The sequence below is a fragment of the Lutra lutra genome, chromosome 3 (genome assembly GCF_902655055.1).
Source record: "Lutra lutra chromosome 3, mLutLut1.2, whole genome shotgun sequence".
NCBI classification, from domain to species: domain Eukaryota; kingdom Metazoa; phylum Chordata; class Mammalia; order Carnivora; family Mustelidae; genus Lutra; species Lutra lutra.
In genome coordinates, this window is record NC_062280.1 from 117,537,746 (window position 1) to 117,562,669 (window position 24,924).

Here is a 24,924-nt window from a genome sequence, read left to right on the forward strand (position 1 = left end):
AGCCCTGCATCGGGCTCTCTGCTCAGCGGGGATCCTGCTTCCCCCTCTCTCTCTGCCTGCCTCTCTGCCTACTTGTGATCTCTCTCTTTCAAGTAAATAAATGAAATCTTAAAAAAAAAATATTTTGAAACAGGAATTGAATAATGGACTCCTAAGGACTTAGGCATTCACATGTTTTCAAGAACATGAATATTCACTTTTCAAAGTAATGAATGTTTAAAAATTAAAGTCTGTTTTTTTCCTCTATAAAGGTAATGTTTAAACATACTTTCTTCTATAAACTATTACAGGCTTATGATTAAGTTATTTAGCAAACATTTATCAAGAGCTTACTGTCTGTTAGCCAATATGGGAATATAAAGATAAAAAAAGGCAGAAACTCAGAATGCCTGGGTGGTTCAGTCATTTAAGCATCCACTTTTAGCTCAGGTTATGATTTCAGGGTCCTGGGATCGAGTTCCACACCAGGTTCTTTGCTCAATGAGGAGTCTGCTTCTCCCTCTGCCTGCTGCTCTCCCTGCTTGTGTACTTAAGCTCTCTCTCTCTCTGACAAATAAATAAAACCTTAAAATAAGCAAAAACTGTAGCATGTTTAGATAAGTAATGGAACAAATTTTTTCTTTGCAAATTAACTTACCTGGTAAATTTATTACCTTTTTGCAAATTATCTAGACCCATAAGCATATTATATTAATAGCAGGCATTTGTGCATAAGTAATTGAGCTTAAAGACAGTTCAGTGACTGTCAACTTCTCTACCAAAAAACATCAGCTAAGGAGAGGTAATTAGGAGATTAGGAGAGGTAATTAGCACAGTTTATACTATGGAATTTTTTTTTTTTTAGGGATTTGCTAAGAAGCTGAATTCTTGGTAAAATTAAGTTTCATTTTTAAAGATATTTATTTATTTGACAGAGAGAGAACACAGTAAGAGAGGGAATACAAGGAGGGGTAGTGGGAGAGGGAGAAGCAGGCTTTCCACTGAGCAGGGAGCCCAGTGCGGGGGTTTCATCCCAGGACCCTGAGTCGGGATCATGACCTGAGCCAAAGACAGATGCTTAATGACTGAGCCACCCAGATGCCCCTTGGTAAAATTAAGTTTTATATGGAAGCATATTTAGCCATGGTTTCACTCTCTTTGGATGATGACTGAGACATCATGGCTGATGACAGTTCTCAATGACTGAGAACTCATTGTAATTGTTATTAAAAGTTGTCATATGAGGGGCGCCTGGGTGGCTCAGTGGGTTAAACCGCTGCCTTCGGCTCGGGTCATGATCTCAGAGTCCTGGGATCGAGCCCCGCATTGGGCTCTCTGCTCAGCAGGGAGCCTGCTTCCTCCTCTCTCTCTGCCTGCCTCTCTGCCTGCTTGTGATCTCTCTGTCAAATAAATAAATAAAAATCTTAAAAAAAAAAAAAGTTGTCACATGAATTATTTTTGATAGTAACAATCAGAGTAGGAGTTTAAAATTGTTATATTAATGTGGTACCTAAAATAAAAACGTGCTTGACATTTTTCAGGATAAAGATTTGTTCTCAGGACTTTAAAAAGACTTCTGATCAGCTAACTATTGGTTTAGAACATTCAACATCAACACACAGGACTATTTTGAACTCCTCATCTCTAATAGCGGTATGAAAAAATTTTACTCATGAAGTAAGATGAAGCCAAAGATTTTTACTTTGTGTCTGGTAGTTTTACTCTTCTCTCCTCTCAAGGTTGCTATAATTACAGGGGGTTTTTTTTTGGAAGCATAAAGGTGAGGTTAACCTACATTTTTTACTTGAATCTCTTATTCTAAGTATACTTGAATGATTCTCATTTTTCCTGAGGCAAGCCATTCTCCCTTTGACCAGTTCTATTAGTGTTCCTAATATTTAACCATATGTAGCTTCTTCCCTTTGAACCTAGTTATTGAATCTAAATAATATGAAACTTGTGTAAAGTACAGGTTTCTAAATTCTCAATGTAATTTTTCCAATCATTTTAATGGCAGCCAAAAGGCCTAATTAATTCACTGTGATGATGATGATGTTATTGTTGGAACACTGAATTTCAACTTTTTCTATAACTTTAAATAATGTATTTAGTTTAAGATCAGAAATAGGACAAATTCCAAAATGCTATTATTAAAGAGATCTTTAATGAACTAGGGGAAGGGAGAAATCACTTGATCTTGGTATCTTTTAAGTTTTAACATAGGCAAATTATAATCTTCTAAAAAAACTTTTTTTAAGTGTGTACATTAATTACCATGATACATTTTACAAGATAGTTTTAAGTTGAAAAAAGATTACACAAAATATACCACTTTTTCAAAAAGTTCTCTAAAAAAAAGTCTCGAATACTATAATCTCTAATCAAAATGCTAGTAGTTTTTAAATTTCTGGATATAAGATTAAGAGTGTCATTTTTGTTACTTGGTTTCTCTCATGGTCTGTGTTACATTTGTAATCAAAATTGTAGCTTGGTATGTTTACAACTAATATAATGTATATAAGCATCTATTTTTATATTTTTTATTTTTTATTTGTATGTGGACCCTCTTCCCCTTCTTAGGAAACTAAAACTGCAGAAGAAATTGATGAAGCATTGAAGATAGCAGGCTACAGTTTTGAGCAATTAAGTGTTGCTGTAAAAGTAAGCACTTTAAATGATTAAATTCTATAGTGAATTAAGGCATATTCTCTTTAAATGTGTATATTTGGATGTATATTACTGAAGTTAGAGCTTAGCACTAAGTTACTGAGCATGATAATCCAGTAACAGAGGAACATACAAAAGAATAGAAAACTTCCATGGCCTGTTAGGATTGGTCTTGTGGCATTGTTATGTTAGTGGACTGAAATTGGAGCACTATTAAGGAACCATCTTTTTTTTTTTTTTTTTTTTTTTTTTTTTGCTGTGAGCTGAATTTTGTCTCAAAAGTATTACAGACCATCTTTCCAACATTGCTCATTAGTTGGCTGTATACCCTTACACAAAGAATCTTATTTTCTGTCCTCCTTTACCCCATCTCCCCCCAAAAGAGACTCTCTTGGTGACAAAGAACAAGCTCCTAAGCACCCAGCAGCAACAAATTTGCAACAAAGAATATAGCTGAGGGATGCTTGGGTGGCTTAGTCATTAAACATCTGCCTTTGGCTCAGGTCATGATCTCAGGGTCCTGGGATCGAGCCCCGCATTGGGTTCCCTGCTCAGTGGGGAGTCTGCTTCTTTCTCTCCCTCCTCCCCTGCTTGTGTTTCCTCTCTCACTGTCTTTGTCAAATAAACAAAATCTTTAAAAAAAAATATATATATATATATAGCAGATACAGGAGTTAAGACTTCAGCATGAGTTGGGGGGGTGGCAAAATTCAGCCTGTAACAGTCTGCTCTCTAACCACCCCCCCCAATTCACCCCCCCGCTAAATGCAAAATACATTCACCTATCTAGTCTTAGATCCCATCCCAACGTAGTCTTAAATCTATTCCAGCATCAAGTCCAAAATCTCACCTAAATATCTTCTAAACCAGGTATGGCTGAGACTCAGGGTATGATTCATTTGGGGGTAAAATTCCTCTCCAACCATGAACCTGTGAAACTAGATAATTAATCTGCTTCTAAAATATTTTGGTTGGACAGGTATAGTGTAGACAGACATTCCTGTTTTAAAAGTGGGAAAATGGAAGGGAAAAAAAAAGGATCAGAGATCTCAAGTAACAATTCTTTGTTCAAAAAATGCAAACATGTGGAATACTTAACATTTTACTTCAAGTATGTTTAATATTATGTATTAAGTTTTTTTCATTTAAGGAATTCTGCCAGAGAGAAATTCAGCTATCCAGAATGACTCTTCCTATAATGATAAAAAGGATTAAGAAGTTTAGAAAACTTAGTGGATTTTCTAAGCCTTTTTTCCAGTTTATCAGTGCACAGTGCCAACAAAGATGTGATCTTGCTGACAAGTACCAGGATTTAAAGTCGAACCTTGTAACTTATTCCATTTTTATCACCTAATCTTCTCTTATATGGCTACTTTGAAAAGTTCAAAAAGTACCTTTTAATTTTAAAATTATTTGAACAGTACAATTTTTACAAAACAAAAATACCAAATTAGATCTTTGTATTATGTTCTTTCCAGATGCTGGAACATATACACAATCAAACAAAAGAGGAAACAGTCAGTCTTATAGAGGTCCTGGAGAAACAGTTTGATCAACTTTTTACTTCTCTTGATTCCAGGTAATAACTTAAAAATACAGACTCAGTGAAACTGAAGTTTTTAACATGAACTTGTCACTTTGATTCTTTGTATAGATTGAAGTACTGAGTAACTTTTAAGCATGTTTGGAAGGTTTGGGTGATCCCTACAGACTGATGTCTACAGCTTGAAAATGAAGAACAATTAGAACATTTTTAAAAATTTTTGGCTATTTGCCATCTGGTCCTATAGCTAACTTTTAAATAAATAAGCCTCTTTCTTAAAGAAGCACAGAAAATTACTTTCAAAATCTGCATGTTGTAGAATTTCACTTGGGAAAATGCAATGCTTTTTCTCACACATCACTCCATTTTTTCATATGTTTATTTGCATCAGAGCAAGTAATACTCTAATACTTTCTTTCATTCATTTCTTTTTTTTTCTGACATTCATTTCTAAACAAATACCACATAGTTGCATATCCATTACTTTAAAAATTCTTTGATATATATGATCTTTAATAATTTTTAATCACATTTTCATTTCAAGAAATAGGAACATAAAAGTTTTGATGTGACAAAAGAAGTATGTTTCATAATGGTGCCTATCCATTTGACCCATTTGACCCTTAGTTCTTCTTCTTTTTAATCCCATTAAGATGCCAAGGACATAGGCTCAATATACTGTCAATGAATTGGTTGATATTCTTCAGTCTTCCCTATTGATGCTATCTCACATATGGTCTTTAATTGTAACATTTAAGTTATAAGTCATGTGCATGTATTTTAAACATTCTTATAGTGGTAAAATGTACATAAAAATATTACCTTTTTAATCATTTTTTAAGTGTCCAGTTTAGTGGCATATGATAATTTTATGTTTAACTTTTTGAGGCAACATCAGAGTTTTCTAGTGTAGCTATACATTTTACTTGCAGTTTCTCATATTCTCACCAACAATGTTTTCTGGAGTTTTGTAGTAATCATATCCTAATGGGTATGAAATAGTATCTTGTGATTTTGATTTGCATTTTATGTTGAATATTTTTTCATGTGCTTATTTATTGCTTATTTATCTATCCTCTTTGAAGAAAAGCCTTTCAAGTCCTTTCTTTTGGGTTGGATTATTTTGTTGCGGGGTTGGAGTTTTACATACACTAGGGATACAATCCTTTATCAGATATGTCATTTTCAGATATTTTCTCCCATTCTGTGGGTTCCCTTTTCACTCTCTTGATAGCATTCTTTGACCCACAAAAGTTACTGATAGTCTGTTTATTTTTGTTGTTGCCTGTGCTTTTGTGTCATAGCCAAATAATCATTGCTGAATCTAGCATTATAAAGCTTTTCCCCTGTGTTTTCTTCTAAGAGTTCTACAATTTTAGCTCTTACATTTATTTATTTATTTATTTTAAATTTATTTATTTGACAGGCAGAGATCACAAGCAGGCAGAGAGGCAGGCAGAGAGAGAGTAGGAAGCAGGCTCCCCGCTGAGCAGAGAGCCCAATGCGGGGCGATCCCAAGACCCTGGGATCATGACCCGAGCCGAGCAGAAGGCAGAGGCTTTAACCTACTGAGCCACCCAGGTGCCCCAGCTCTTACATTTAGATCTTTGATTCATTTAGAGTTAATTTTTGTATATGGTATAAGAGAAAGGGCCAGTTTCATTCTTTTCCATGTGAATGTCCACTTTTCTCTGCACCATTCATTTGAAAAGATGGTCTTTTTCTCCATTGAATGGTCTGGGCATGCATGTTAATACTGTTAACCATATATGTGAAGGTTTATATCTGAGATGTCTTATTTTATTCCATCGGTCTATCTGTCCTTATGTCAGAGGCACACTGTTGATTACTATAGCTTTGTAGCAAGTTTTGAAATCAGGATGTGTGAGCCCTCCAACTTTGTTCTTTTTCAAGTTTGTTTTGGCAGTTTGGGGTCCCCTGAGATTTCATATGACTTTGAGAATGGGTTTTTCTATTCTGCCTGAAACATCACTGAAATTTTAATAGAGATTGCATTGAATTGTAGATTGTTTAGGGTAGCATTCTCAACAATATTAGGTTTTCCAGTCCATGAATGTGGGATGTCTTTCCTCTTATTTGTGTCTTCTTTCATTTCTTTCAGCAGTCTGGTATGGTGTATAAACATACAAGTCTATTCCCTCCTTGTTTAAGTTTATTCCTAAGTATATTCTTTTGTATTCTATTTTAAAAGAATTATTTTCTTAATTTCCTTTTTAGACTGTCAGAATGTAGAAATACATGGGGGTTTTGTGTATTGATTTTGTTCCTACATTTTTTTCTGAATTCATTTATTAGCCCTGCAAATATTTTTTGGCTTACTTAGGGTTTTGTACATATAAGATCATGTTATCTGCAAAAATGGATAATATTACTTCTTTTCAATTTGGATGTCTTTTACTTACTTTTTCTTGCCTAATTACTCCAGCTAGAACTTAATAATAATTTGTTAAATAGCAGTGGCAAAAACGTACATCCTGATCTTGTTTCCAATCTTAGTGAAGAAATAACAGCTTTTCCTCTGCCTACTTAGAAAACCTGTGGGTTTTCATATATGGTCTTTATGTTGATGGGGTTTCCCTAAATTCCTAGTACATTGAGAGTTTTGATAATGAAAGGGTGCTAAAATATGTCAGATCCTTTTTCTACATTGATTGAAGGGATCATATATGGAATTTTTACTACTTCTTGCTGTGGTATATAACATTAATTGATTTTCATGTGTCAAATCATCCTTATATTCTAGGAATAAATCCTACTAGGTTATGATGCAGTATCCTTTTAATATGCTGCTGAATTTGATTTGTGCTAATACTTTGTTGAGGATTTCACACTGATTGATGCTCATAAGAGGTAGTTGTCTGGAGTGTTGTGTGTCTTCATATGGCTTTGATAATGTTTACCTCATAGAATGAGTTAGGAATTGTTCCTACCCCTTCGATTTTTTGGAAGGGTTTCAGGAAGGTTGGTGTTAATTCATCATTAAATTTTTGATAGAATTCACAAGTGAAGCCATCTGGCCCAAGGATTTTCTTTTTGGAAGGTTTTTGATTGCTGATTCAATTTCCTTACTTGTTATTGATCTGTTCAGAGTTTCTGTTTCTCCCTTAGTCAGGTTTATAGTGTGTTTCTAGGAATTTGTCCATTTCATCTAGATTATTCAATTTCTTGGCATGCAGTTGTCTTTAGTACTTTCTTGTAATCCTTTTGACTCCTATAAAATTGGTCATCATGTTCCCACTTCCTTTTTGATTTTACTAAGTTGATTCTTCTCTCTTTCTTTGTGTAAAGAGTTGTCAATTTCAATTGAAAAGAACCAACCTTTCTAGAAATCAACCACAAGAAAAAAATTGGAAAGACTCCAAAGACTCCAAACCTCCAAACATAGAGGTTAGAAATATGTTACTAAACAAATTGAAGAGGAAATAAAACAATGTAGGGAAACAAATGAAAATTAAACACAGTGGTCTAAAGTGGGATATAGCAAAAACAGTACTAACAGGGAAGAATATAACAATTCAGGCCTACCTCAAGAAGCAAGAAAAATCTTAGGGTGCCTGGCTGGCTCAGTCATTGAAGCATGTGACTCTTGAACTTGGAGTTCTAAGTTCGATCCTCACATTGGGTATAGAGATTATATAAAAATAAAATCTTAAAAAAAATGAACTTAGGGGCACATGGGTGCCTCAGTCGGTTAAGCATCTGCCTTTGGTTCAGGTCGTGATTCCAGGGTCCTGGGATCAAGCCCCCCATCGGGCTCCCTGCTCAGCAAAGAGCCTGCTTCTCTCTCTCTCTCTGCTGTTTCCCCTGTTTGTGTGTGCTCTCCCTCTCTCAAATAAATAAATAAAATCTTTAAAAAATGAATTTAGAATTGACAAAAATCCCAAACAACCTAACCTTACAATTAAAGGACCTGGAAAAGGAACAAATGAAGCCTAAAGACAGCAGAAAGAAGGAAATAATAAAGATTAGAGCAGAAATAAATAATATAGGAACTTAAAAAGATAATTGTACATCATTGAAACCAGGAAATGGTTCTTTCAACTTTCGCTTTCATTGACTTTTTTTTCTCCTTTTTTAAAATTTTCTAGTTCCTTATCACCACTCTAATCTTTATTAGTCCTTCCTTGCACTAGAGTTTGGTTTAGTTTTTATTTTTCTAGTTCCTAAAGCATAAAGTTAGATTGTTGGTTTGCTGTTTCTTTTTTAATGTGTTTACAAATATGTATTTCCATTTAACACTGCTATCACTATCTTGTTAACTTTGGCCATTCTAAGCTGTAAGGTGGTATCTCAGTGTGGTTTTGATTGGAATCTCTCTGGTGGCTAATGATGATGAACATTTTTTCATGTGTCTGTTAGCCATTTGTATGTCTTCTTTGGAGAAGTATCTGTTCATATCTTCTACCCATTTTTTGACATGATTATCTGTTTTTTGAGTGTTGAGTTTGAGGAGTTCTTTATAGATCTTGGATATCAGCCCTTTGTCTGTAGTGTGATTTGCAAATATCTTCTCCCATTGAGTGGGTTGCCTCTTTGTTTTGTTGACTGTTTCCTTTGCTGTGCAGAAGCTTTTGATCTTGATGAAGTCCCAAAAGTTCGTTTTTGCTTTTGTTTCCTTTGCCTTTGGAGACATGTCTTGGAAGAAGTTGTTGTAGCCGAAGTTGAAGAGATTACTGACCATGTTCTCTAGGATTTTGACAGATTCCTGCCTCACGTTGAGGTCTTTTATCCGTTTTGAGTTTGTTTATGGTGTAAGAAAATGGTCAAGCTTCATTCTTCTATACATAGCTGTCCAATTTTCCCAGCACCATTTATTGAAGAGACTGTCTTTTTTCCACTGTATATTTTTTCCTGCTTTGTCGAAGATTAGTTGACCATAGAGTTGTGGGTCCACATCTGGGCTCTCTACTCTCTTTCACTGGTCTGTGTGTCTGTTTTTGTGTCAGTATCATGCTGTCTTGGTGATTACAGCTTTGTAGTAAAGCTTGAAATCAGGCAACGTGATGCCCCCAGTTTTGTTTCTCTTTTTCAACGTTTCCTTAACAATTTGGGGTCTCTTCTGGTTCCATACAAATTTTAGGATTGTTTGTTCCAGCATTTTGAAAAATGCTAGTGGAATTTTGATCCGGATGCCATTGAAAGTATAGATTGCTGCAGGCAGTATAGATATTCTAACAATGTTTATTCTTCCGATCCATGAGCATGGAATGCTTTTCCATCTTTTTCTGTCTTCTTCAGTTTCTTTCATGAGTGTTTGTAGTTCCTCGAGTACAGGTCCTTTACCTCTTTGGTTAGGTTTACTTCCAGGATCTTATGGTTCTTGGTGCTATAGTAAATGGAATCAATTCTCTAATTTCTTTCTACAGTTACTTTGCTAGTGTATAAGAAAGCAACCAATTTCTGCTACACTGATTTTGTGACCTGCCACATTACTGAATTGCTGTATGAGTTCTAGTAGTTTGGGGGTGGAGTCTTTCAGCTTTTCCACATAGAGTATCATGTCATCTGCGAAGAGAGTGAGTTTGACTTCTTCTTTGCCAATTTGAATACCTCTTAATTTCTTTTTGTTGTCTGATTGCTGTTGCTAGGACTTCTTGTACTATGTTGAACAACAGTGGCAAGAGTGAGCATCCTTGTCTTGTTACTGATCTCAAAGGCTGTCAGCTTTTCCCCATTGAGAATGATATTCGCTGTGGGTTTCTCATAGATAAATTATGAAGCTGAGGAATGTTCCCTCTATCCCTATACCTTGAAGCGTTTTAATTAGGAATGGATCCTGGATTTTGTCAAATGCTTTTTCTGCATCAATTAAGAGGACCATGTTGTTCTTGTCTCTTCTCTTATTGATGTGTTCTATCACATTGATTGATTTGCGAAATGTTGAACCACTCCTCCAACCCAGGGATGAATCCCACCTGGTCATGGTGGATAATCTTTTTAATGCACTATTAGATCCTATTAGCTAGGACCTTGTTAAGAATCTTGCCATCCATATTCATCAGGGATATTGGTCTGAAATTCTCCTTTTTGATGGGGTCTTTGCCTGGTTTGGGGATCAGGGTAATGCTGGCTTCATAGAAAGTCTGGGAGTTTTCTTTCTGTTCTATTTTTTGAAATAGCTTCAGGCAAATAGGTATTATTTCTTCTTTGAATGTTTGGTAGAATTCCCCAGCAAATCCATCAGGTCCTGGGGCTCTTAGTTTTTGGGAGTTTTTTTATTTTTTAAGATTTTATTTATGTATTTGACATAGATCACAAGTAGGCAGAGGCAGGCAGAGAGAGAGGAAGGGAAGCAGGCTCCCTGCCGAGCAGAGAGCCCGATGTGGGGCTCAATCCCAGGACCCTGGGATCATGACCTGAGCTGAAGGCAGAGGCTTTAACACACTGAGCCACCCAGGTGCCCCTTGGGAGATTTTTGATCACTGTTTCAAACTTGTTACTAGATATTAGTCTATTCAGGTTGTCAATTTCTTCCTGTTTCAATCTTTTGGAAGTTTATAGGTTTCTAGGAATGCATCCATTTCTTCTAGGTTGCTTAACTTATTGGCATATAACTGTTGACAGTAATATCTGATGATTATTTCTATTTCCTTGGTGTTAGTCATGATCTCTCCCCTTTCTTCCATAATTTTATTAATTTTGGGTCCTCTCTTTTCTTTTGGATTAGTTTGGCCAGTGGATTATTGATTTTATTGATTCTTCCAAAGAACCAGCTTATAGTTTCATTGATGTGTTCTACTGTATCTCAGACACTTCTCCAAAGAAGACATACAAATGGCTAACAGACATGTGAAAAAATGTTTGTCATCATTAGCCGCCAGAGATATTCAAGTCAAAACCACATTGAGATACCACCTTATACCAGTTAGAGTGGCCAAAATGAACAAGACAGTAAACAAGCGTTGGAGAGGACGTGGAGAAAGGGGAACGCTTTTACACTGTTAGTGGGAATGCAAGTTGGTGCAGCCACTTTGGAAAACAGTGTGGAGGTTCCTTAAGAAATTAAAAATAGAACTACCCTATGACCCTGCAATTGCACTACTGGTTATTTACCCCAAAGATACAGATGTAGTGAAAAGGAGGGCCATCTGTACCCCAGTGTTCATAGTAGCAATGACCACAGTCGCCAAACTGTGGAAAGAGCCAAGATGTCCTTCAGCAGACAAATGGATAAAGAAGATATGGTTCACATATACAATGGAATATTATGCCTCCATCAGAAAGGATGAATACCCAACTTTTGTAACAACATGAACGGGAATGGAGGAGATTATGCTGAGTGAAATAAGTCAAGCAGAGAGAATCAATTATCATATGGTTTCACTTACTTGTGGAGCATAAGGAATAACACGGAGGACATTGGGAGAAGGAGAGGAGAAGGGTGTTGGGAGAAATCGGAGGGAGGGATAAACCATGGGAGTCTGTGGCAGGTTATAAAATTAAAGCACAGAAGTCAGTTGCATTTCTATATACTAACAAGGAGGCAGAAGAAAGAGAAATCAAGGAATTGATCCCATTTACAGTTGGACTAAAAACCATAAAATACCTAGGAATAAATCCAACCAAGAGATAAAGGATCTGTACTCTAAAAACTTCAGAACACTGGTTGCTGGAGGGGAAGGGGGTAGGGGGGCTGGGGGCACTGGGTGATAGATATTGGGTAAGTTATGTGCTATGGTGAGTGCTGTGAATTGTATAAGACTGATGATTCACAGACCTGTACCATGGAAACAAATAATATTACATGTTAATTAAAAAAAATTAAAACAAAACTACAGAACACTTGTGAAAAAAATTAAGGAAGATACAAAGAAGTGAAAAAATATTCCATGCTCATGAATGGGAAGAACAAATATTGTTGAAACATCTATGCTACCCAGAGAAATCTACACATTCAACACAATCCCTATCAAACTACTGTCAACATTTTTTATAGAGCTGAAACAAATAATTCTAAAATTTGTACAGTACCAGAAAAGCCCCCAAATAGCCAATGGAATGCTGAAAAAGAAAACTAAAATTGGAGGCATCACAATTCCAGACTTCAAGCTGTATTACAAAGCTGTAATCAAGACGTATGATATTGGCACAAAAACAGGCACGTGGATCAATGGATCAAAATAAAGAACCCAGAAATGGACCCTCGGCTCTGTGGTCAACTAGTTTTCAACAAAGCAGGAAAGAATATCCAATGGAAAATGGACTGTCTCTTAAATTGTGTTGGAAATACTGGACAGCCACATGGAGAAGAATGTAACTTGTCTATTCTCTTACATCATATACAAAGATAAACTCAAAATGGATGCAAGACGTAAGTGTGAGACAAGAATCCATCAGAATCTTAGAGGAGAACATAAGCAGCAACCTCTTCAACCTCAGCTGCAGCAACTTCTTACTAAACACATCTCCAAAGGAAAGAGAAAAGCAAAAATGAACTACTGGGCTTCATCAAGATAAAAAGCTTTTACACAGCAAAGGAAACAGTTGACAAAACTAAAAAGTAATCTATGGAATGACAGAAGATATTTGCAAATGTCTTAGCAGATAAAGGGCTAGTATCCAAAATCTATAAAGAACTTATCAAGTTCAACAGCCTAGAAACAAAAAATCCAGTCAAGAAATGGGAAGACAGGAATAGACATTTCTCCAAAAAAGACACAAATGGCCAAAAGACACATCAAAAAATTTCAACATCCCTCATCATCAGGGAAATAAAAATCAAACCACAATGAGATACCACCTTGCACCAGTGAGAATGGCTAATATTAACAAGTCAGCAAACAACATGTTGGCAAGGATGTGGAAAAAGGGGAACCCTCTTAAACTCTTGATGGGAATACAAACTGGTGCAGCTAGTCTGGAAGGCAGTATGGAGGTCCTCAAAAAGTTAAAAGTAGAACTACTCTATGACCCAGCAATTGCACTACTAGGTATTTATCCAAAGTATAAAAATGATGATTCAAGAAGCACATGCATGCCAATGTTTATAGCAGCAATGTCTACAGTAGCCAAAGTGTGGAAAGAACCCAGATGTGCATTTTTAATTTTAGCATGACTATATTTTAGTTCTTTTATTTCTACAATTAGGGATTCTCTAGGTCTTCTGTGCTTTTTTCAAGCCTACCTAGTTAGTATCTATAAAATTGTTGCTTTAAACTCTAGTTCAGATATCTTACTTATATCCGTGTTAAATCCCTGGCAGTGAATATTACATTGTGTTCTATCTTTTGGAGTGAATGTCTCCATGTCATCATTTTGTCCAGAAAAAGAACAGAAGAAAGAGAAAAGACAATAACAATGACAACAGAAAAGAAGAAAAAAAAACACAAAACAAGAAAAAAGCAAGAACCAATCCCCTGCCCCCCAAAAAACTAGATCTTCAGTCTGTTTTGGTCTGCATGTTTAAAGAAACTTGATCCCAAAATAAGAAAGAGAAATTTTTCTATTTTTTTAAACTTCTGTATATGCATACAATAATATACAATGAAAAGAAAAAATGAAAAAATTATATATAATGTATATATAAACATTTTTTAAAAATAGAATTGAAAAATAAGAAAATAACAAAAAATAATGAAAGACTTAAAAAAAAAAACCATGGATGTTACATAGTAATGTTTTCCTCAAGAACTTTGCAGCCCTCTATAGTCAGTAAACTTGGTGCAGGCCAGTTGTCCCATCTGGTCTTTGTAAGAGAGGCCCATTGCATGGATTCTCTAATGCCCTTGCCCTAGTGGAAATGCTCCTGACTTGTCAAGGGTCCAGGCACAGTGTAAGTGGCTCCAGATTCCACTATGTGGTGCTATTTTGCTCCCTGAAGGCTTTCAGTACGGAGTGGTAGGATGAAAATGGCGGCACCCCAGTCTCTAGCCCTGGTGCTGAAAGTTCATGCTCTTCACTCTTCAGTGAGTTCTCACAAAAAAGCAGTCAATTACTCTTGTCCCCCTTACTTTCATCAGAGCTCTGTGTTCATCTGGCCTATGAACATTTTTATCTCAGGCATGTAACTGAGTTTCAAAATTCAAATTTTGTGGACACCTGTGTTGTGAACCCACACTGTTCCTGCTGTGTTTGGGGGGGCGGGGGGGTTCTCACCATGCTTCTGCCTTTTGCTAGAACCTTGCCAGGAAAGCCGTAGCAGGACTGTGCAGTGGGTCAGAGTTTATGGCAAAATGGAGCAGAAAACTGGTACCTCAACTGTTTTCAGCTGGCTTCCGTGTTCCTACACTTGGGATCTCCACCATATCATCCAGTGTATCACCCCGTATCCAAGTCTCTGCACTTTCCAGAAAGTGGTTGCTTTTCTATTTATAGAATTGCAGCATTTCTTTTCTCAGATCTCTGATTAATTTCACAGGTGTTCAGAGTGATTTGATAGTTGTCTAGCTATATTTGAGGAAATAGAGAAACTAAGTGTCCCCTACTCCTCTGCCATCTTAACTCCTCTCCCATTTCAGTTTTTTTTTTTTTTTTTTGAGATTTTGTTTATTTATTTGACAGACAGAGATCACAAGTAGGCAGAGAGTCAGGCAGAGGGAGAGGGTGAAGCAGGCTCCCTGCCGAGCAGAGAGCCCGATATGGGACTCTCGATCCCAGGATTCTGGGATCATGACCTGAGCCGAAGGCAGAGACTTTAACCCACTGAGCCACCCAGGCATCCCTCCCATTTCAATTTTTCAAATTTCTGTTTTTCATTTGTCTCAAGATATTTTCCTAGTGTTATTTTTTGTTTAACCTATTTATGTTTAGGAGTATGTTATTTAGTTTCCAAATATTTTTCATTTCCTTCTGTTAATGTTTTTTAGTTTCTTTCCATTGTGACCAGAAAAGATGCTTTGTATGCTTTTGGGTTTTTTTTAAGTTGGGTTTTTAAAAGACTTGATTTTTGACCTAACATATGATCTAACCTGGAGGATATTCCACGTATGGTTGAGAGAAGTATGTATTCTTTGTTGTTGGGTGGATTTTTCTCTTTATGTCAGTTAGGTGCAATTGATCTGTGATGTTAAGTAGTCTACTTTTTATTGATATTTTATAAGGTTTTCCCATTTGTTATCAGAAGTAGGAAGTAGGATATTGAGGTCTCCACCTATTATTGTAGTGTTATTTCTCCTTTAGATATTGTCAGTGTTTGTGTCATGTATTTTAGAGCTCTTGAATTTGGTGCGTACATGTGTCATAATTGTATGTTCTGTTAATATATAATGTCCTTTTTCTCTTGTAACAGTTTTTTTTAAGATTTTGTTTATTTATTTGACAGAGAGAAAGATCACAAGTAGTCAGAGAGAGAGGGGGAAGCAGGCTCCCCAAAGAGCAGAGAGCCCCATGCGGTGCTCAATCCCAATACCCTGAGACCATGACCTGAGCTGAAGGCAGAGGCTTAACCCACTGAGCCACCCAAGGCGCCCCATCTTGTAACAGTTTTTGACTTAGTTTACTTTGTCTAATATTAGCATAGTTCTCCTTTGATTACTCTTTCTACAGAGTGCCTTTTTTCATCTTTTCACCTTCATTCTACGTATATCTATAGATCTAAAATGAGTATCTTGTAGACCTAAATATGTTGTCATTTTTTGAACTCTAGTCCTCCACTCTGTGCCTTTTGATTCTGAAATGTAATCCATTTACTTTTAAATTAATTATCAATAAATAAGGACTTTTGTCATGTTTTCAATGTTTTAGAGCCTTTTATCATTCACTTCTATTACTACCTTCTTCTGTTTACTTGACTTTTTTGTAGTGACATATTTTGATTGCCTTCTCATTTTTTTGCATATTCTATAGTTACATTGTAGTTACCATGGAGATTACATATAACATAATAAAGTTATAACAATCTATTTTGAATTGATATCAGCTTAACTGAATTGTAGGTTAAAAGCTCCTTTACGTCTACTTCCCCTCTGTTTCATTTCACAGTTACATCTTCATACCTCATGTACCCATTAACATAGATTTTAGAATTTTATGTATTTGTCCTTTAAATCCTGTAAAATATAAATGTGGAGTTATAAGCCAAAACTAGATTTTATATTTGATAAAATCAAATATAAATAATACTAGATTTTATATTTGCCTGTGTATTTACCTTTACCAAGTACAAGTTGCTATCTCTCCTCATTTTATTTTAACCTGAAGAACTTTGTTTAGCATTTCTTAGAGGACAAGTATATCAATCCTGAACCCCCTCAGCTTTTCTTTATCTGGGAATATTTTAACTTTTCCCTTATCTTTTAAAGGACAGTTTTGCTAGTTATAGAAGGCTCAATTGGCAGGCTTTTCCTTTCAACAGTTTATTTTTTTTAGAGAATTCAGGGAAGGTACAGCAAGAGTGGGTGAAGGACAATTCTAAGCAGTCTCCACACCCAGTGCAGAGCCCAAAATGGGGCTCGATCTCATGACCCTGAGATCATGATCTGAACTGAAATCAAGAGTTGGGTGCTGAACCAACTGAGCCATCCAGGCACCCCTCCACACTTTCGATATGTCATCCCATCACCTCCTGGCCTCTAAGGTTTCTGCTGAGAAGTTGGCTGATAATCTTACTGAGGAGTCCTTGTATGTGACAAATTGCATTTCTCTTAATGCTTTCAGGGTTCTCTATTTGTCTTCCAACAGTTTGGTTATATTGTGTCTCTTCTACATTTATATCTTTGGTTTCTTGGACTTGTCAGTTTATGTATTTTATCTAATTTATCTAATTTTGGAAGTCTTTAGTCTTTAGTCTCGAATAATTTCTCTGCACCTTTTTCTTCCTCTCCTGCTTTTGGGACTCATGTAATGCATATGTCACTTTTCTTGAGAGAATCCTTTAAGTCTCTTAGATTCTGTTCACTTCTCTTCATTATTTTTTTCTTTCTGTTCCTCAAACTCTGTAATTTCAGTTGTCCTATCTTCAGATTTGCTAATTCTTTCTTTTTTTTTTTTTAAAGATTTTATTTATTTGACAGAGAGAGATCACAAGTAGACAGAGAGGCAGGCAGAGAGAGGGAGGGAAGCAGGCTCCCTGTTGAGCAGAGAGCCCGATGTAGGACTCGATCCCAGGACCCTGAGATCATGACCTGAGCCGAAGGCAGTGGCTTAACCCACTGAGCCACCTAGGCACCCTGCTAATTCTTTCTTTCTTCTTTTTTTTTTTAAAGATTTTATTTATTTATTTGACAGAGAGAGATCACAAGTAGGCAGAGAGGCAGGCAGAGAGAGAGGAAGGGAAGCAGGCTTCCTGCTGAGCAGTGAGCCCGATGCGGGACTCGATCCCAGGACTCGGGGATCATGGCCTGAGCCGAAGGCAGCGGCTTAACCCACTGAGCCACCCAGGCGCCCTGCTAATTCTTTCTTATTCCTGCCCAGATGTGCAGTTGAATCCCTCTAGTGAATTTTTTACTTTAGTTATTGTACTTTTGAGCACCAGAATTTGTTTCCTTTATATAATTTCCGTCTCTTTATTGATATTCACATTTTGGTCTTTCATTTTTTCCTGATTTCCTCTAGGTTCTTTGTGCATGTTTTCCTTTAGCTCTTTGAGCATACTTAAAACTATTGCTTTAAAGTCTTTAATAAGTCCTATGTCTCTGCTTCTTCAGGAATTGTTTCTGTCACTCTATTTTTTCCCTTTGAATGGATCGTATTTTCCCATGTCTTTATACACCCTTGGTGTTTTGTTGAAAATTGGGGATCTGAAAACACAGCCACCTCTTCTAGTCATTTCAAACTGGTTCTCTGCAGGGGCAGTCCTTCACTGAGTGAGCATGCTCTGAGCCTTAGAATCAGCCTCAGGTAGAGGCTTAATGTGTTCTCAGGTCTTTTCTGAGCATGTATCTTGCTTGGGCCTGAGTATGATTTTTTTTATTCCTTTATATACACAGCTGCTTTTAAATGTATTCATATCTCAAAGAGTGTCACCCCAGAATTTGCAAGCCCCAGATGGCATAGTGTATGTCTTTACCTATAATTTCTTGCTGAGGAATCTATAGCTCTTAGTCTTCCTACAACCTTCCCAAGTACTGCCTGTTGCTCTTTACTGCCTCAGTTCCAAGTTAGGCGAAACAGATTAGATCCTCAGGCATTCCATAAACAAGTTAGAACATTACAGATGACGTCTACTATGCTATCCCTTGGGTTTGATGGAAGGACTTGAGAACTGTGCTGCTACTACTAGACCAAGACTGCACCATGCTGAGGGGAGGGCTGGGCAAGAATAAGTAAAAACACCATGGAATTTCCCACTGTTTTGAATATGGCTTTTTCTTGATTGGGCATTTGCTTGGTTGCTGTATACCTTTTGTTTATTTTCCAGAGTTTCTATAAGACTATTTTAACCGGTTTTTGCTTGGGGTTTTTTTGTTTGTTTTTTGACATCTCCACTGGGTAATAAGGGCTTAGAGTTACCTAGTCTGCTGTTTTGCTGATATCAATCCTAGGCATGAGTTTTTAGAAACCATACTAGAACTTACCAAAATAACTGTTTTTCTTCCCTAAAGAAATGACTTTCAGATTATTTATACAATTACCAAAATGGTTTTTGGAATACCTCTTCACCTTCAGAATCTATATCAAATTCTTGTTACTCTTCAGTGTGGCAAACACTCCTTTTTTGGTGGCCAGATTTGATTTTGAGGAAATAATAGTCATTTGTTTAGTAATAAAAGGAGAAAGTTACACACTACGATTTTTGGTACAAAATTTTTTAATTGCCATAATAAAGTAATTCCATCATAGGTCCAGAGAAGATTTTGAGTAATGAGGTACAAATAATGGAGGAATCATTAATTGCCATTCTAAGTGATTACTTTGAAGATTATAGTTAATTGACACTTGTGTTCTGGTTTGGTGAAGTCTTATTTTAAAATCTCATTTTATATTTATGTAATTTGTGTCAACTGATGGAAATTTTAAAGTGTGCAGGTATATCTTGGTCGGAAATGAATAACAATTGTTTTTGAAATGGCACAAGTAATTACAAGATAGGATTTCTCTTTTAGATGGGATCATCTAGGGTATGTCTTCTGTGGTTCTGTGACAGCTGTATCTGTGACATAATATCCTTCTACTTTTTCTCTAGTTATGCATACATAGTTTTCAATTATGTTTCAGTTGAATTGAATGCCCCTTTAGCCATGTTCATAAACAAGTGAAATTTATCCTTTTGATATCACTCAGTTCCTATAAACTCACTTTCATATGAACATTTATGAAATTCTGTAATATAATTTTGGGATCTTATATGAAGGAAGAAGAACCTGTGTGAAGAAGTAGTAAGAAATACAGATGATTATCTTTCAAATGTAATAATGGCTAAAAGCTACATTGAAGACAAAAAAAATGATTTGGCTGCAGCTATGAAGATAGCAAGAGAGTTAAAATCAGCACCTTCTTTAAGGACTTACTGTGACCTCAATCAGGTAATTTTGACCATAATAAGAATTTATTTCTGAGGTATATTACTTTACATGCTTTGGAATATGATATTTAAGACTTAATAAGCATTTATTTTTAGATTATCCTAAGTTTTCTTGGCCTCAATTTAGAATTCTTAGTGTTTGAATTCTAAGATAAATATTAATAAATTTGTTTAGCCTTTTATTGTTATTTACCAGTTAGAGAAATGGTGCAGTAATCAGGTCTTTATAACACGTGATCTGAAAGCAAGTAGGGTGACATTGAGTTGGAAATTAATGTTCCTAGAACATTTGAATAAAAAATGAGAACATGTAAGGGCAGAAAACTAAATGGAATTCTCTTTTTTCATAAGCAATTTAGATATGACTGCCAATTTTTGACTTAAAAACTTAATTCAAGTTCTCATTCAGGGTTTTTTTTTTTCCTTTTCTTTCTTTGCCTCCCTAAATGTGCAGGTCAAGAGACAGGGTGCTTCCACTATTTTCTGTCATCTAATAATATGCCGAGGGAGCACCGTTGGGCAAAAAACAAAAACATGTTTTCTGATGAGATCGTTTGGCAAGACAGGATTAACCATCTTTTTTTCTGATTTCTACCTTGCTCCTTTGGGATATAGATCCTGTTCTATAATCTTTGATTCCTCATGGCCTTTTCCCATAGATTATCAGGTGTTTGGGATGAATTGAGGTATAAAATAGAAGGCATTTGTTTATCTGCCTCCAAAATCTCTAAGTAAAGGGAGAGGAATTTGCCATCATCTTAACTTGGTCAGACCTCTCTCTAGCCATGGTTCTAAAAACAGTCATTTCCTGTGTATTACAAATGAGCCATTAGGAGGTGTAAAAAACTGTAAGATTTGGTATTCACCTGGGACACCTGGGTGGCTCAGTCAGTTCAATGTCTGCCTTTGGCTCAGGTCATGATCCCACGGTCCTAGAATTGAGCCCACATTGGCCTCCTTGCTCAGCAGGGAGCCTGCTTCTCCTTCTGCCTGCTGCTCTCCCTGCTTGTGTGTGTGCACATGTGCAATCTCTCTAACAAAATCTTAAGAAAAAAAGATTTGATATTCACCCTAGTTAGATTTATCAAGAAGATAAGGCAAAAAGATATTGGAGGATAGCAATGCAGATGCAAAGTGAGTATGATAAGAATTTTCTCTTCTTACATAGCTATATCCCATTTGTTAACTAGTATCTTTTGTTGTTATCTATTAATTTATATCTCTAAAAGATTTTAAATTTCTTTAGGGGAAAAATCTTAAACGCTTGCATCCATTCCTTTGGGTGCCTAAAATTATCTTAAACACATTAATTAGTGAGATGCTTAAAGGCTATAGTTTTCCTTGTAAAATCTTTGTGTCAGTAATATTTATTTTTAAAATTCACCTCTGAGTAACACTTCTCTTTTGATTCTAGATTATCCGTACTTTGAAATTAACATTTGAGAGTGAATTGTTACAAGTTAGTTCTCTAAAACGGAGGAACTCTCCCAAGTAAGTAAGTTAAAATTCAGGAGAACCTAAAGATTAAGTATAAAAATGTGTTAGAGCCTAAATGTATTAAATAGCAAGCAATTATAAATTGAAAATTTGTGTCACAGATGTTTCCCAAATTAGCAAACATGTAAAATAAGAGTAATTTTTGATAAATTAGAAAAATATGTTGTCTTGAGGTTTAATGTCAGCAACTGACTTTTAGAGAAAGTAATGAAGTTTTATTAGAGCACTTAAAATGTTCTTTTCGAGTTTTTAATGTTAGCAACTTTTATTTAGAGAAAGTAATACACTGGTATTAGAACATTTACTTGTATGCTAATATTTTATTTTAGGTTGAATATGAATTGCAATGAGATCATCTGTATGTTCAACAATATGGGAAAGATTGAATTTGAGGACTTAACAAAGTAAGTATAAGAATAGCGACATGGAGGTGCCTAGGTGACACAGTGGATTAAGCATCCAACTCTTGGTTTTGGCTCAGTTCCTGATCTCAGGGATTGCAGAATCAAGCCCCAAACTGGGCTCTACACTCAGGACGGAGTCTGCTTAAGATTCTTTCTGCCCCTCCTCTTTGCACACACGCTCCCTCCCTCTTAAATAAATAAATAAATCTTAAAAAAATGACAACATGCCATTAATTTCTGAGAAGGTATAAGAGAAAAATTACCCAAGAGACAGGAAAATTGATGTGTAGTGTATAGTATGTGTGATTTCAAATACTATAAAATAATATAAAGGGCAAAGCTTTCTATCAGTTAAATTCTAATTAATTTAAGAGTGAAAAGACCTAGAAGGGGTCAGTATTAAATGATATATGTGTGAAAGTTATCTTTGAGATTCATTCATTCAGCCAGCATTGAATACTGATTTTTGTGCTAGGAACCATTATCATAAACACTGAGATATATATCAGAGAAGTTACAATAAGTAGAGGATGACACATAAACAATAAAGTGAATAATTGCTATCATGGTAATATATGCAGAATTTAGTGGAGATGCAAAAGAAGTGAACAGTCAATTCTTTTGGGGATAACAAGACACTTGGAAAAAGGAGAATTTTATTTTATCTATGAAAAATGAGTAGCAGTTACAAAGGGGGCCAAAAGGGAGGCAGTGAGATAATGTGCTACGTTCAGGGAATTGCTTATATAATTCCACTTGGCAAAGGATACATATAGGCTAAATCCTAAAGACTTTGTATGCTGTGTAGCAGCATTTGAACTTTATTTTCTAGATGCATATTATCCATTATGGTAGCTACTAACCACATGTGCCCATTTAAATTTAAGCATAAATTAATAAAAACAAAATTAAAGGAAAAATTGGAAGGGTTCCTGGCTGGCTCAGTCAGTAAAAAGCATGTGACTCTTGATCTCAGGGTCATGAGTTTGAGCCCCACGTTGGGTATAGAGATTACTTTTAAAAAAAGGAAAAATTGGATTCTTCAATTGCACTAGCCACATTCAAAGTGTTCAGTACTTACATATGGTTTTTAGCTACCATATTAGACAGTGGCCCACATTTTCACTATTGCAGAAAGTTGTATTAGACAGCACAGCTGTAGACAGTAGAAACCACTAAAAGATTTTCAACGTGAAAATAAAAATAATTAGGTTACATTTTAAAAAGATAACTTTGGTGGCCATTTAGAGGATTATTTGGAAGAGTATGAGGCTAGAGGCTGAAGGATTAGTTGGGCTGTTATATCAATAGACTCAGCAAATGATGTGTGTAATAGCACAGGAGAGCAGTAGATACAACAAATGCTAAATAGGGAAAATTGATAAAGCTTATTAATTGAACATTATGAATGAGGAAAAAGGAAGCATCCTCAATGATTTACAGGTCTGGCTTTGGTGGTTAAGTTGATTAATTATGGTATTATTTACCAAGATTGGGAATGCAAGGAGAAAATTTAGGGGTGGAGAAATAGTGCTGAGTTATTGTTGTTTACCAGATATCTGGGGAGAAATGTACAGAGAGCAATTAGCTGTATGGACTAAAATTAAGAAGAGGTCTTAGACTTGATTCTGGGTTTAGGAGTAGTCAGAATATAGATGGTTTAGAACCCCCCCCCCAAAAAAGTAAGTTCATTCACTTTGTAGGTAGTATGTCTCCAGGGGAAATCATCCCCCAGGAAGCATCCACAGTCGTTATCAGAGTTTGGTCCACAGTCTTAAAAGTCAGAGACAGACATGAAGAGATGTGCTGCAACCCAGGTAAACTCCTATAAGCCAGGTTTACAAAACTGAACACCAGGATTCCAGTTTAGATAGAATGCCAGACTATTAACTTACAAACAAATATAATTGCCACATGGACTGGAATACTTGTGTTGGCATTCTTTTCCAGCATCTGAACAGGCCTAAGAAATCAAATTATGAGAAATTACTTTGTTTGCAGTGTTGTTTACAATAAAGGAAGTAAGGTTAATCAAATAGCTTAATAGCATTAGGCCTAGATAGTACATTCCTAGTATGTTTTTTACTACCAGGGGAAAGTCCTTGCCAGAGCACTAGAGTACCAGTCCTTTGGCTCAAGTCATTTTTCCCCAGATACGGAGCCCTGTGCCATTATTTATCTTTGTGACTTGACTTTTGCACTTCCATGGATAATCCTCAGCCTTCCCAATGAATACATTCTTTTAGATATTTTAATGACATGAATATGATTACTATTGAATATTTTTTTTAAAGATTTTATTTATTTATTTGACAGAGAGAAATCACAAGTAGGCAGAGAGGCAGGCAGAGAGAGAGGAGGAAGCAGGCTCCCTGCTGAGCAGAAAGCCCGATATGGGGCTCGAACCCAGGACCTGGGATCATGACCTGAGCCAAAGGCAGCAGCTCAACCCACTGAGCCACCCAGGCACCCCACTATTGAGTATTTTTAATGTCAAAAACTATTCTTTCCTTTTGAGACTCTGCATTGATCTTGTCTTGATTTAAAGTTAATTCAGAGTAGTCTTAAATTTTTTCCTAGTTCTAAGGGAATGTATCATTACAATCTGCTTCTACTTATTACAAGTAGCAATTAAACAACAGATTTGCCTGGTAAGAACAGGTATTGATGTAAATCAATGACAGTGCCCTAGAAAAATATTAAATTTTAAGACCAAGAAAGAGTAACCTGCAAAACAAAACTGAGAAGGAATAGGCAGAGGTTGAAAAACAAACAGGAGAAAGTAGTGTTCTAGAAGTCAGTGGAGTTTATGAGACTGGAGTCGGTTGACAGTGTTAAATGTCCCAGGTTAAATGAAAATTGTTATTAAAAAAAACATCGAGTTTGCAAAGTAAGGTACATATATGTATCCTCATAAGGTGTTTGAATTCAACATGTATTTTACTTATGTTCAAAGCATACCTTTTTTTGGAAGAGACCAATTATATATGTCATTGCTGAATCTAATTGGCTTTGTTGATTCTTACTTCTAAAATGCTTCTTAAATGATGATCTGCAATAAAGCTAAATCCATAATGGGTTAATTAAAAGACAAGCTTTGTGAGACTTAGTCTCATTTCTTTGATAGAATTTGATAGAATTTAGGCTATCTTTGGATAGCCTAAATCTGTGTGGATATGTGAAGAAGATTTAAAAAAAAAATGAAGTAAACCACATAAATTAACTGTGGGTTAGTGGCTATTGAATAATACCCAAAGGATTCAGACTAATGGTGATTTTTAGGCCAGGTGATTGCTCAGGATTATACCCTTTACTGTTTCCTATACTTTATTTTTAGGCCAGTAAATTAAAAAAGAAATAATCATAACAATTTAAAAACAAACAGCTAAGCCAAATCAAAATGATTTCTTTTG

General features: G+C 35.9%; 1 protein-coding gene across 1 annotated transcript in view; it reads left to right on the forward strand.

The window, feature by feature from the left end:
* The window catches only part of RNF17 (ring finger protein 17), a 154,793-nt gene that overhangs the window by 17,350 nt on the left and 112,519 nt on the right, over positions 1–24,924 (forward strand). The window contains exons 4-9 of the mRNA XM_047722828.1: positions 1,521–1,632; positions 2,560–2,640; positions 4,125–4,225; positions 19,440–19,611; positions 21,025–21,101; positions 21,437–21,511. Of these exons, the coding sequence (XP_047578784.1) occupies positions 1,521–1,632; positions 2,560–2,640; positions 4,125–4,225; positions 19,440–19,611; positions 21,025–21,101; positions 21,437–21,511 (618 nt within the window). The remainder of the gene's footprint in view (positions 1–1,520; positions 1,633–2,559; positions 2,641–4,124; positions 4,226–19,439; positions 19,612–21,024; positions 21,102–21,436; positions 21,512–24,924) is intronic.